The following is a 15070-nucleotide window of genomic DNA, read 5'->3' as shown; positions in this document are numbered from 1 at the left end:
TCAGTACAAATCGGCAATTTCATACTTTAACCCCTATTATTAAAGTAATTTTGTTCTTATGTCAAATTTATCAATCTTAAAATAGTTGCTCGGACGCAGTGGAAACAACTCCTTGGTGACACTAACAGTTGACTCTAGACTATAATTCCGAATTCACAACGTGACTATTAAGATTTAAATTGTTTTATTTATTTTTCTTCATGAAAATGCGGAAAAATAATTGAAAACAACGTAATTTTAAAGAAAAAGAAACAAAACAAAAAAGAAAAAGATGGTATTATATAGTTCATATAGCGTTATTTCTTTTCTATTTTTAGTAAGGAATGGACAATATTGGGAAATCATTCGTTCTTTCAATCACTATCAAATAATACATTACTTGGTTGACAGGTCTGTCATGGTACGAATATGAGTAATATTATAAAAAGCTTACTTTAAGCTTTCATTGAAATAAGATTGTTTTGGGAAAGGTTATGCTAGGCCCACAGATTACTTGTTCTATAGCTCAGATGGGAGAGTAATATCCCCGATAAGGCGAGATCGCTGTTAGCGTCCAACCAGATCGAAGAAATTTTTATGTGCAGAGGTTCGATCTTTGTATCAATAATGACAACAAACTAGTAGAGTAACTTATATTGATATTTTTATACCAGTGTCGCGGATTGGTATCTTGATTATGCAGTATGGTTGTGTCGTCAATCTTTGAGGCACTCTTCTAAACTAGACTAAACTAGCACAAACGCAACAATAAACATGTCTACTATTTGACATATTTTTTTAAATGCGTCAATCGACGACTTGAGTGCCGCGTAAGATTGTGCATATGATGGCGTCCGTACACGGCGCGCGGCGGACTTGCATACATACAAGCCGCGCTGCTACATTTGTATGGAGTTACCGTTTGTCTTATTATACTATGGCTATTATCTACTTAATTTCTGTGCACTCACCAATAATATGTCAACTTGTTTTCTATGCTATGTAGATGCGCACAGTAATTAAGTTATTTTGTTAATTTTTGCACCAAAAATCGTAATTACCTGAGAAGAGTAGCTCGGTCCCTCCAATCAGCATTTCTTCTATGCGTTCTAGCGACACTACTAGCAGCCAGTATAGCCAGACCCAGGACAAGGAACGCTTTAGTCCCGGGCTTAGACCACATTAGCTGGACGCCATATGCTGTTATGATTACGCTGCCTACACTGTTGAAAACATTGAAAAAATTTAATGAAAAATATAAACATAATTTTGTATACATTATTAGAGTTACTACTTATTCACTGAAAATCCTGTAAAAACACGTTTGTTACTGCTCTATTAGAGGAACGGAAGTAAAGGGAGGATATGTTCCAAGGAATTATTTTTAATTTATAGTATAAATATTTACTTAAAAATAAACATGATTTGTAAAATGACTTACTAACTTATTATTTATTGGTCTACACTGTATTATTATATTCACAGATTATATTGTGTAGTTAAAACTGAATTAGACACTTCTTGTGAGCTACATTATTACTACAAGTAAGTACTAAGTAATAGAACTCGATCACGATAAGACATAATATACTCAAGTCTCCTCAAGAATTCCATATTATCAAGTCTTAAGGATCGTTTTTTACGGTCTTCAAATTTGCATAAAGTTGGACTCTTTTGGGTCGTAAATTAGGAGATTTTTTTTGAGCTCGTGTAATTCTAAAATTATACAAAGTGACCCCAAAAAGTCCTCGAGACTTTTAAAGGGTGATTCAAAACATTAATACGAACAATTTTTATAAAGGAGTTCCTTACTGTATACAACCTACAGTATAGAAAAGCTGAATTTCTATTTTTGGTAAACGTTTTTTTATGTAGAATGTGATTCAAAATCTTGCAAACTTTAGTCACCTGTATAGCTGAACAGAATGCTAATTAACCATCATCATAGAAATTACTTTCTAGTCCATAAAATGATATCCAGTTTGATTAGTTATTAATCAAAACAAGATCACTCTACCTGGAATCTTCACATATATGGAAAGTGTACTCGCGTTTTTAACCGACTTCAAAAAAGGAGGAGGTTCTCAATTTAGGAGCAATTATTTTAATGGTTGATTTTGGTATTTCTCCAATTCAAGGCGTTTTTCTCTCAATATACTTTGAGTGAGAACTGATTATTATTATCTCCAGTGTCAAGTCCTGTATAGTCGCGAACTAGGGGATACTTCAATAAAACTTAGCAAATAGACGTAATTCCACGTACTTTTGAGGTCGGTTTTTTTATTCAGTTTATACTGAATATTTACATAAAGTGTAATCTGAGAAATTTAAATCAGCTCAGTTATGCGCCGACAGCGTCAATGGCAGTATTTTGTACGTTTGGGCATTCTGCTAACAGCAGTGATTTTAGAGCGCTTGCGCATTACCTTCAATTCGTATCAGTTCCGAATCCGAGAATTGACGGTCCGAACTGTCACCGGGATCATTTTATCTCTAGGCGTACTAGCGGTATTCGAATTTCCTCGGATTCCTTGATTCCTCGGATTGGATTTAGTGCATTAGCGACATCCGAAGTGGGTCCGTGTTTTCTAGATTTGTATAGTCTCGGATTTGGAACGAACACGAATCTGTTAAAATAGTTAAAAGTAGTGGCATGTCAGTGATTGGCCATCGAGCTATTTATTGTTCATTTTTTTTAATTTTTTGATATTCTGCTCTTCAATGGCGAGTTGAAGCCTAAAGGATAGAAAAGTTGATGGCACGTCATCGGCATTGTCTACTAAATAATAAATAAATATTAGTTAACATAGAATAGAATGTGGAAATTCAGTTAGACTATTGTTTTGTTATTTTGTTCTCCATTCTAAATCAAAGCTGTGTGTAAATAAAACTATATACATATATACTTAATAATAAATAAATATTAAACAACATCACATGTTGCTCTGATCCCAAAGTAAGTAGTTAAAGGCACTTGTGTTATGGAAATAAAAAAAAAAATATGGGAAACAACGACGGTACATACCACACACACCCGGACGCGAGACAATATAGAAAAGTTAGTTTCTACACTGATCCGGCCGGGGATCGAACCCGAGACCTCAGAGATGTCGACACCATGAAAACCGGTATGCAAGCCACGCGACCATGGAGGCCGTCATTTATTTTAATTATTTCACATAAAAAAATTCATAAAATTTGCCGTTTAAACGAGATAAAAATTAAGATATGCATAGTCATTTCCAAGGAAGTTTTAGTAAGGCAACATCGATCGTTAGTGATTAATGAATGAATGTTATCACTGACACTCTATAGAGTCTTAATTGCCATAGCAAATAGATTTTAGCAGAATAACAAATATTGTCATAATTGCAATCTCACTTGAGTCCGACGAAATAATTAGCATAAACGGTGACTTGGAGCATCCCAACCCAACTGCAACACATATTGCGTTACCTTGTTTAAAAGTCGATAATATTTTCGTAATTTAAAATACACACTGTAGTTTTTTGTATCTATCATACACAGTACTCATAATTTACCTCGGAATATAAAGTACTCGTTCGGCGATGACGAACCCGACAGTGACCAGAAGATTGCTGGCTGGGACAAATGGCACCACGAGGAGTAGAAGGCCTATTACCACCGGCGTATGTCTTTGTACCTGTTGAAATATACTACGTCAATAAATTTTCTGGAAGTGAAATAAACAAAGACGAGAGTGAATAGGCATTATTTAGATGTGCATGCTCCATCGTCAAAATCTCCTCTCTTACGTTTCAATAAAATATATGGCAGAGCAAAGGTGGGATTCAACTTTGAAATGACTATCCGAGACTATCAGAGAATAACGAGAAATTGGAACCACATTTTTCTAAAAATATTATTGTTGTGAAACAATTTCTCGTGCCATTAGCAAAACAATAAAAGCCCAATAAACTGTGCCTGAATCTTTACCTCTAAATCTAAAATGCATCTAGTAACTAGTGCAAGTAGAGCTATCATAGCAGCTCCCGTAAGAAAATTCCGTGGGTCCCACCCGCTGGTTACCAGCGGCACGGAACCCATCTGCCAGTCGTGCGAGAGAGGCCACGGACACAGCAACAGCCACCAGTTGAACGCTGCTAAGTAGCAGAATGTCATCAACCTGGGAATAAAGAAGATTATATAAATGACGAGGGTAGGGCCGGGTAAGGTACACTTGATCCTTTTGGTACCGTGGACGGGATTACAGCTTGTCGGGTGGTAGTAAAAATTTCATAGCATAACTCATTTCCATATTTCACGCGAACGAAGACATAAACATTTTTCAACTTATTTTGTAGCTGGATTAGTGCACGTCAACGTATCGGCGAGCTTTTGCGATTTACTTCTATATACTACGAATTACCTACTTTGAGTCGTAAATACGTTATTGATACTCGAACTAAACTTGCATTTTATATACAAGAAATAAGCGATTCCTGTCTTACCTTACAACAAAACTGGGGTGAAAAGCAGCTGGGTTGTCTTGAGGCGAGAACGTTGGCCAAGTGCCTTGCAGCAAGGCAAGCCGGAGGCAGATAAGCAGCGCCAGAGATACCACCACTTTTATGGTTCTTACTGACAGGCCTGTGCATTTCTTTTCAATCTTCAGTGAACATAATGACCTGAGTACAAATAAGGAGCAATTAACTTTTATTCTTACTTGACAAATGATTTGAAACATTTGCCTACAGTAACATTCATCAATATAAAAATTAAGACTTGTGGTTATTCATTTCATAAGTATCGATTTAATATACATTTAATGAATGTTAAATAAATATTAAGTTTCATTATTTTTCAAATCACTTTATGCTCAATTAATAAGTTGCTTCTAACGTAATTTTATCTACATTGATATGAATTATCGGGAAAATATATGTATATGGTAAGTTTTAACATTTTTCAAATTACTTTATGCACAGTGAATAAGCCGCTTTATGGCGTAATTTCTGTAATTTTATCTACTTTGATATAAATTATCGGGATAATAATAATATATGGACGTTATAAGTTTAATTTGTCCTTTTAAAATCACTTTATACACAGTAAACAAGTCACTTTAAACGTAATTTATGTAATTTTATGAACATTGAAGTGAAATATCAAAGTTCAATTATATAACTTGTAAATGGTAAGTTTTATTAATTATCAAACCAATTTATGCACATTAAATAAGCCGCTTCATTTATGTAATTTTATCTATATTGATGTACTTAATAGAGTGAAAAAGATAGCAGTAGCATGTACGTAGGATGCCGAGGTTCTATAATCGTATTTGCATTCTCTGATACAAAAAGTTGCATTCAGCTTCTTATAGTTATTTATTTAGGGTTACACGGAAAATTACTTAAAAATATATTATCTTTTACTCTGTCATGCCTTCCTTTAATACTTAGAAACAATTTATTATTAAAAAACAAGTTAATTGATTCGTATCATGAATTAGATAATTTTCACGATCAATACAGCCTCATCTTTTCAATCTTATTTAACGAGGTTATAAATTTTATCAAAAGCCGAATTCAAAGGAATAAATTAACAAAGGCTCGCTCTTCGTGAAAGGTTCATTGACTGTTAATTTCGTTTCAGAGTATTTGTGAGGTTAGAAGCTTGTTTTTATGTAGGTTAACGAATTAATGAATCCATTTGGGTGATGAATGTACGTAGTTTAAAAGTTTTGGTCAAAGTATAGATGGATCCATGGATGGGTAAAGCTTTTATTTACTGACGTTTAGTATTTTTTCTTATTAATGAAAATAAAAAACCAAAACTTGTTAGCAGTGAGCTCCTTGTGAAAGATTTCGTCCTGGGAAACCTTACCTATTTCTAAGTAATGTGAGTATTACTTATTGCATTCTGGTTTGGAAGTGTAAGGGTGATGGTGAAATTATAGGCACATGAGACTTGTCAACTTATATCTCAGGGTGACAGGGCGCAGTGGCAGTGTCCCTTAGATCTTTGCGATTTAAAGCTCTGAGTGGCACTGCAACTGTTATGAACAGGAGTGTTGCTTGACACCAGGCGTACGACTCGTTCGTCCCGTTATTTGATATCATAAAAAAAAAAACAAAAAATATAAAACGTTTTATATTCTTAAATGAACTAAGATTTGAGTGTGGTGGCTTTTAGGTTGCACATTTATCAGATCCAGCCATAATTATAGTAATAAAGACGGCGTACAATAAAATAATTTTACAGCCATTCCATAAACAACATAACAATAAAAAAGGCGACATAAAGTTAAAATAAGTGTTGAGTTTGTTTGTAATACTTATGTCATTTTTACTCTACTGACGTGTAAGGAATTTTTAAGGTTGAGAGTGTATTTGTAACATATTTTAATATTGATTTTAATTGAAGAATTGCTCTTTTGACTTGGTAGTCAAAAGATAATAGTATTATAGTGATAGAAAACAACGCAGGTGCGTATTTATGTTCTTTAATTATCTGACCAGTCATAAAATTACTATTTTTAAAAATTATGAATAATTACTTGATTACAACGAAACATTGTAACTGTAAAGGTACCGGTTGCGTGAGAAAGGTCATAAATCTGTCACAAGGTATCGCTTACGGCGTTGAATGCCGAAAAACCCAATACAAATAATTACAACAGACACTTAGAAGCATTTCGTCGACCTGCTGACTCGACCTGTAACTTAGTTGGCAGCGCGACGCTACGGTACAGCGTGGTCACAGGTTTAAGTCTTTCAGGTTGAAGGAATTGACGGCCTCCGTGGTCGAGTCGCTTGCACACCGGTTTTCATGGTGTCGCCAACTCTGAGGTCCCGGGTTCGATCCCCGGCGGGGTCAGTGTAGAAAACTAACTTTTCTATATTGTCTCGAGTTTGGGTGTTCGTAGTACCGTCGTTGTTTCCGATTTCCATAACACAAGTGCCTACTACGTAGCTACTTACTTTGGAGTCAGAGCAACGTTTGTGATGTTGTCTAATATTTATTTATTTATTATTATTATTTTTCTTTGTGTTCGATGTGTGTATTATATTTTTTTATGGTACCAAGTGACTGGACGAACAAGTCGTGCGCCTGGTATAAGCGACCCGCCTGTCCATAGCAGGTCCAGTGCCACTCAGAACTTTAAATTGCAAAGATCTGAGGGGCACTGCCATTGCGCCTTGAGACGTAAGTTGACAATTCTCATGTGCCTGTAATTTCGCCAGCACCCTCATCCTTCATAACCGGAACGCAGTAATGCTCAAATTACTGCTTAGCGGCAGAAATAGGTAAGGTGGCAGTCTGATAAACTCTTCTTAATAACTTTTAATAGTTGTAACGAATTTATCATGTATTTATCTCGAAAGTAAAATATGCAATTTCATTTTTAGCCGACTTCAATAAAAAGGAGGAGTTTCTCAATTTTTTTTGTATGTATGTTACACGATAACTATAATGTGTGAACCGATTTTGATGATTCTTTTTTTGTTGGAAAGTAAGTATCTCTGTATTGGTCACATTAAATTTGAAGGTAATATTCCACCTCTAAAGGTGGCAAACGAGGGGATGATCCGGTGTCGCGTACTTTCCGGTAACCGATTTCAATAAAACTTGGCAAATGTATGTAACTCCACGAACTTTTGAGGTCAAGTTTTTTTTTTTGTAAAAAGTTACAAATATAATCATTATAATTTAGAATTGAAAATATTTTTGGGAATCTAAATCGCCTTTATTTGTTTTTTCAAACAAAACAACATTTCGAGCTTCTTACAAGCCCCTTGGTCACTTGAAATATTATTTTGTTATTGTTGGCACAAGCTTGACACTTAAATTTTAAATTCAGCTCTACGCTAATAATGATAAGAATGTTTAAAGTCCAAACTGTCAAGCTTTGTGTGTATTTGCATTTGCGTTCTACGATAAATATTTCTAAGTACACGATAATGTAATGTCGATTTTTTAAAACAACATACTCACTTTTTAACAAATGGCCAGCATCTATAAAAGTCAATAGCTAAGTTGAGGAGCAGAATCGTTACTCCGGTCTCCTTGGCCAGCATACTCAGAGCTCCGAGGATTATGCTTAGCCATACACACTTCTTGTTGCTTGTAGGTCTGAAAAATTTTACTATGAAAGTACAACAAAAAAAAATCTTTGTCACGGGCCCAAGATACGCGGTCTTTTTTATTGTACACTAATGTGCTCCACCAGACACGAGCCCTATTCTGTCACAATATGAATTAGGATCGAATACGACCCTTTTCATTCCAATTGTATGAAAATTCCGAATTCAACACGTATAGTGTGGTTTATTGTCGAGTCAGGTCAATATTTTGTAAGGATATAGCATGATGTATTACCATGGTGAAAGTTTGTTCAATAAAGAAAATACATTAACACAATATTTTGAATTTAAGACTCTACGTTAACAAAATGATTTATGATAGCACTTCTCTGATTCCAGTCGCCTTATCATCCTGAGTAATTGGATGGTGACTTCGTTTTCCCAGATCATAGTAATATTATATCAGGAATATAATTCAGATTACTGATATATTATTTTTTCTATAGGTTAGGGTACACACATCTTCTTGTTCTTATTGTATCGATGGCATACACTATACCATTGTGGCACAGAACCCGGCCACGTCGACCGCGTCACTAGTAGCCGCCATTAAATCCACAAGCGACATGTGTTAGGGCACGCAGGGCACGATACGAGATGGGCCATCGTTTGAATCGCACCGCATAAATAATCCAGGTCAAATTCATTTGAAAATCCCCACCTGAGCAATTTGTCTTTACTGCAACCAACCTGAGTCTGAAACCTATCTATAGTTTGTCTTTTTTGAAGACGGAATAAAATGACGTTTGTAGGGTTGCCAGTTTTTATAAAATTTTAAATAGTCATGTAGTTGTTGTTGTTTTATCGGAGGATTGTGAAAGAAGATAAAATTTTGCCAAAATGACTGAATTGTAAAAGTTACGACGTTCTAATGATCACTGATTGCGTTATTGCCTTTTTTTTCCAGTTTTTACAGTTGGCCTACTAATATCGAGATCAATTTTTATTCATATATGTTTTAACAAGAATTGCCGGATTTCGTTATCTGTATTCAATTGAAAAGAAAAACTCTAAAATGTGTCTCCTCTTTGTATTTTTTCATAAACATAGTTCTCAATATAGTGAGTATGAACTTACAAACATTGACAATTCGAATGGACTTGTGCTCAGTAATTGGATGAACAATGGGTCGAGGACAATTAAAATGTAACATGTTCGGCTATTTTTTCTATCAGTCGATAGTCGATAGAATATTTATCGACTGCTCGCAAGCGGGAAACAGTTTTGCGCAAGAAACTGTCATTTTACTCAATCTTTAGAAAAGACAGACTATAAAGTCTTCCAAATCGGCCTTGGCAATACGTGTCTAGGAAGACAACTCTCAGAAGGCGGGACAAAAGTGATAGTATACAGACGAGATTGACGTACATGTTATCAAATATGTTGCTGTAATTACGCAAGTAGAAGTCGAATCATGCTGTTAGGCGGTCACTCGTTCCGCGTTCTCATGTCTTATGTACTTTATAATGCATCTGAAGTTGTCACGTGTACAGCAAGCCTTTCAACCGCGTCAGTCAACATAGAAGATTTAGCTAACTGTGTAGTCAAAGTTACAGCGTGATACCGCAACTAAATGCGCTAACCATAAAATAGATTGTTGGCGTAGGGGAGAGACATCAAGGGGTGAGTGGGCGAATCCATTTGCATATTAATTACATAATTTTATAGCAAAGAAATCGTAGCTACCATTTTGACGCTACGCTATATATAATAATATGCCAGATAACCACACCAATTAGGTACCTGGTCTATGTCTAGGGATTTCCATGCACTATGAGTGCTAGAACAACGGAAATTATTCCGGAACCTGAAACCTTCTCATTAAGCGTCCACAAAGCAAAATTGACTACCGAGCTCGTTGAAACATAAATAACATAAACATACAGGTTGTCCCAAAACATGTTGTCTAAATGAAATCATTTTCATTTTCTCCTACGCATTAAACCTGTACTGGACTTTGTGTATTTTGCATCAAATTTTAAGGATGATGCTATAGACATAGCTTAATGATATTTACAAAGCAAATAGAAAAACATGAAGTTTTTAAATAAAGGACTGATAAAGTATATGTTCTGTGTTTGCATTTTGAAATTAAATTATTTTTATAACACCATAATTAGATTTATCGTGACAAATGCTTATGCGTCAACTAGACATTTATACACATAATAAAAAAAATACGTATTTATAAATAGTATATAAAATCGTAGTGATGAGAATACTGAAGTATTCACATCACTACGATTAAGATCATCGTGGAGGTTGGTAAAAAAGACAAAAGTAAAGACTAGAAAACTACCGCAGAAAATTCGTAGGACTGATTCGGGTACCTCTAGAGGTGTTCTACTTCTGGACTTACACAATTGTCAAGTTTTGTGTCAAAGAACCAATCATATTAAGGCTTTATATTATAAATTATTAGGCTATTTATTTACTAACCTATGATACACTAATAACGATGAAAGGAAGAAAATACAAGCCAACACGTCGGCTCTGCCCACTACGCCAGCCACCTGTTGAGCAAAACGTTTAATATTAACTCGCATAACAATGTCTTATATTACGTGAAGGAAATTAAGACTAATAGATCGTGGCAGATATATTTATAAAGCTTATTACTGAGATATATGGTTGGGATTTAAATGCACTCTCGACACCTTAGGTGGACTTCATGCTGAGTACCGTTTTTGTCGGTGAATAGAGTATGTTTATTTGTCGGAATATTGTAATTATACAGGTTTTAATTAAAATAGGGTACGTATTAATAGAATTACATGTTTCACTTTGACAGTTAATTGCATTTGAAATTAAAGTAATGTAAATAAGTATTTGTCAATTCTAAGTATTTTTGATTAATATATAAGCAATTAGTCAAAAGTAGAGTTGCAACGAAAATTCGATTAATATTCGGACGGATACCGAATATTGAATCACTATTCAGCCGAATATCTAAATAGTGGCTGAATAAATATGAACACAATCACATAATTTTTATGAATGCTGAACGTGGATAGTAAGTTTGAGAAAGCATAATTTCACAACACCCAATATTTATTTTGAAAGTTAATCAAACGTGAAATAAATAACTACATTTTAAAATTTAAATTACATTTTTTCATTTCACAGCACAAAATTGTAATTAAATTATCACAGCTAAACTTAATAAGTGAGTTAGTTTTTCGTGCCAATTTTCATGCGTGCATTAATCAGACCGAATAGTTTGGCCGAATATTTGGCGGTACGGCCACTCTCCTGGTTTCTGGCCGTATATACTATTTTTTGCTACAGTAGCCAAAAACCATTTTGTAAATTATACTTTAAAAGTATGCCTTTGTAACAATTTAATTGTATTTGATTTTTTATTGAAAGTTATTAAACACTTACTGAAGCTGTCATTCTTACAAATTACTTTGCCTTTGAATGATTAAATGCTGTGTACGCCTGTAATAGGTAGACATATAAGTACAAAACTAATATAAAATTACACTGTTGTCTAGAGTACGCGTACTACTGTTGATGCTTAATTATAAAATAAATAAATAAATCACATACGCTGTAATATTTTTTTTTATAGTTGCTGCATATTAATCTATTAGCAGCTGCGTCTTACAATGCATGGGAAGGATTTGTAATCATGTTTATTCAAACTTACCGCTTCTGTGTGTACAGGATGCACAGCAAACAAGACAGCAGCTAAAGCAGCGAACGGCCGCTGTAGACGCGCGATTGTAACGCATGCACGCGTTACGAGCGCACAGCATGCGGTGTGAAGCATGATGTTGCAAGCGTGCCACCACCACGGCCGGAGACCCGATAGGGCGTAGTTTAATCTGAGAACAATTAAAATGAAGTTTTTTAAAATCATAATTCTATTTAGATACTTAGTTTAATGTAAATATCTTAATTGCGGAATATACTTTGGCATGTGCTATTCTTTATCACCATCAACCTGTATTTATTGCGATTTTTGGTTACTACACTAGTTTTGTTATGGTTTTATAATAAACATAATAAAACTAGTGGAGTTACTTGTTATGGTAACAAATAAACATAACAAAACTAGTGGTGTTATTTGTTATGATAACAAATAAACATAACAAACCTGGGGGAGTTACTTCACTAAAAATCGCAAAAAATACGTTTGTTTTCAATCACACCATCAACCTATTCATATGTCGCATTGCTGGACACGGCTTTCAGGCTAGAGTTTACGGCATGGTCCGCCACGTTGGCCCTATGCGGGTTGGGGACTTCACACGTTTTCCGAGAGTTGTGAACCATCTTCGACATGAAGGTTTCCTTCGAAAAACTATCGGCAAATTTCAAATTAAATGTCGCACATAAACTCTGAGAAACTCATAAGTGCGAGGCTGGATTCGAACCATGGCCTCTGCTTGTGAGGCGGTAGGTCAACCATTAGGCTACAGCGGTTTTTTGCTACCAAGGCTATTCTTAACCTTTTCACCGCCATGGACGCTTTAAACCGTGTATTGTTTAACTTAGGAGAATTGAATTTTAACCTTATCTTCACTTCTTCTATCACATCACTAGGCTTGACGTCTGGGAAACAAAACTAGTTTTTGTCAGTGGCGGTCAAAATGCTTGTATTAATTTTATCCGTAAGTATCTCATACGTAATTCACTTCATTCCAAAACAAAATAGTTCCTTTTCAAAGTATCTTAACCTCATAGCACTATTAAGTCACATGTGAACAATATAAGTAAACGGCAAAAACACCACCAAAATACCAACATCACTTCCTTGCTAAGTTGGCAGTTACATTAAAATTACTTTAGAACCCACTACACAGTAATACATTTTCACTCTTATCACCTTTCACTCCCTCGTAAAAGTGCTTTTAAAATGGGTTCCCATTTTAATCACTTCTGTAAAATTTACACACGGAATATAAGTCAACATTGCATCATAGTATCACGATCTGTACATTCTAATAGCCTTACTTTTTAAAAACTCTTTGCATTCCTGGTAAACCCATTTAATAATCTTTTGAGTGTCTTTTTGGTAGCATGTACATTCTTACCTCACATTATATTGTGTCACGACTAGAAAAGTGTGTTTTTAGAATGTACATACTTGTAAACTGCTGTTATTACTATTCAGAATACATTTAAATGTATATTAATACTAGTAGAACACATGGAGAACCTACTGATCGTTGGAAGTCACAGTGGCAAAAATCATGTTTGAATTTCTAACATCAATTATTGTGTATAAAAAGAAATATAATTTTTGAAAATTTATATATTATATTGCACAAACATTTTAAACTTATTTATTACAACTTATTACGGTTAATTGATAACCTAAATAAAATTATAATTTCGATCTTTTTGTTATTCAATGGTTGTGTAACTAACTTGGTCCACCATCACTAGTGCGACATGGAAAATTCTGACAGCCGATAACGACGAGAGCGGCGCAGGTAAACCGCGAAGAGAGGCATGGGCAGTGCGCGTCACTTCATGCCACGTGCAGGTCACCAGTATAAAGGATCGTCCATTTAGCTCGCCTTGTAAAGGATTTTTATGATATCAAGAACGAATAAGGCGCAACTCACACTGGCGCAGAGTCGTCGCGTGGCGACGCATAATGTTTTTCGCCTATAGTCGCCGTCGCGCGACGACGTGAGTCGCCATGCGTTGTGATTGAAAAACAGGACTCGACGCGACGCTGCGACTGTGCGCCAGTGTAAGTTGAGCCTAAATCGTGAGCCTAGTGTTCTTTTTATCGTATAGATGGCATATACTATATCGATGCCTTACTTTCTCAAACTCGTATCTTATAAAGAGTGATTATTCAGGAGATGGCAAAACCTCTATTTATTTTGAATTTCTTATCAAGGGTTGGATGCATTTTTTAAGAATAGGTAAAAGCTAGTGTATGAATATGAAGAAGTGTGATGTGAAATCAGTCTGCAAAATTTGTATATACAATCCATTTTTGCATTTCAATAACTTTGTGCTTTAAGATACGAGTTTGACAAAGTAAGGCGACGATATTATCTCAGCCTAGAACTTAGCCATGCTAATAACGTTACAAGTAGCCGCCATGCTGAAATGTGTGTGGTATATATATGCTATCGCCTGAAAGGATTTGCCAATCGGCGTAATGTATTTGCCGATTGTCGCCCAGGGTATGTCAGACGTACGTGGGGCGTACTATAAGTTTCCGGAATGAATAATGGTACTCATCTAAATATCGCCCTATAGCAATCACCTCAATACTCTGTAAGACTATGGAGCGCGTAATGAACAGCCGTCTCCTTGGATACCTCGAAGATAACGATCTCCTCAGTGATCGACAGTATGGTTTTCGCCGTGATCGATCTACTGGGGATCCTACCTTGCGTATGCCATACATTTATGGAGCGAAGCTGTGGAGAAACGCGGTGAATTGCTTGCTGTGTCTCTCGACATATCAAAGGCCTTTGATAGGGTTTGGCATGGTAGCCTGTTAAACAAGTTTCCACCTTACGGAATTCCTGTTAGCTTTTGCATATGGATAGGCAATTTTCTGAAGGATAGGTCAATCCATGTAGTTGGAGATGGTTACTCGTCTGCTAATCATGGTAAAAAAAGCCGGTGTACCTCAGGGATCTGTTCTCTCCGCCACTCTATTCTTGCTGCATATCAACGACCTGCAGCTGATGCCCGGTATTTTTGGGTACGCAGACAACAGCACAGTGGTAGAGAGTTATGTGCCAGACGCCCGAGACAACAGCGAAGAGATCCGGTGTAAGCGAGAGGCGATGGTCACTCGGTTGAAGCTGAGTCTGAAAGCTGCTTCCGACTGGGGAGATGCTACAGGGTCAGGTTTAATGCGGCTAAAATACAAGCGTGTCTTTTCACATCAAAATGGAGTCCTTACTCCGACTTTCCGAAATGTATCCGTGCCGATAAGGGACCACCTTGAGCTATTTGGTCTGGACTTATCATCCAACCTCAACTTTGGGCGATATATC

The 15070-nt window shown here is 35.8% G+C and overlaps 1 protein-coding gene across 1 annotated transcript in view; it reads right to left on the bottom strand.

Moving 5' to 3' along the window:
• The window catches only part of LOC113235309 (transmembrane and TPR repeat-containing protein 1-like), a 206033-nt gene that overhangs the window by 9387 nt on the left and 181576 nt on the right, over positions 1 to 15070 (bottom strand). The window contains 8 exon segments of the mRNA XM_026470970.1: positions 291 to 302; positions 966 to 1202; positions 3522 to 3643; positions 3937 to 4126; positions 4452 to 4628; positions 7939 to 8076; positions 10527 to 10600; positions 11740 to 11917. Of these exon segments, the coding sequence (XP_026326755.1) occupies positions 291 to 302; positions 966 to 1202; positions 3522 to 3643; positions 3937 to 4126; positions 4452 to 4628; positions 7939 to 8076; positions 10527 to 10600; positions 11740 to 11917 (1128 nt within the window).

This window comes from Hyposmocoma kahamanoa, unplaced genomic scaffold, assembly GCF_003589595.1.
Source record: "Hyposmocoma kahamanoa isolate Upper Pololo Valley unplaced genomic scaffold, ASM358959v1 87, whole genome shotgun sequence".
NCBI lineage: Eukaryota > Metazoa > Arthropoda > Insecta > Lepidoptera > Cosmopterigidae > Hyposmocoma > Hyposmocoma kahamanoa.
The sequence above is the reverse complement of the archived record's forward strand: the minus strand, read 5'-3'. Positions and strand labels throughout refer to the sequence as shown.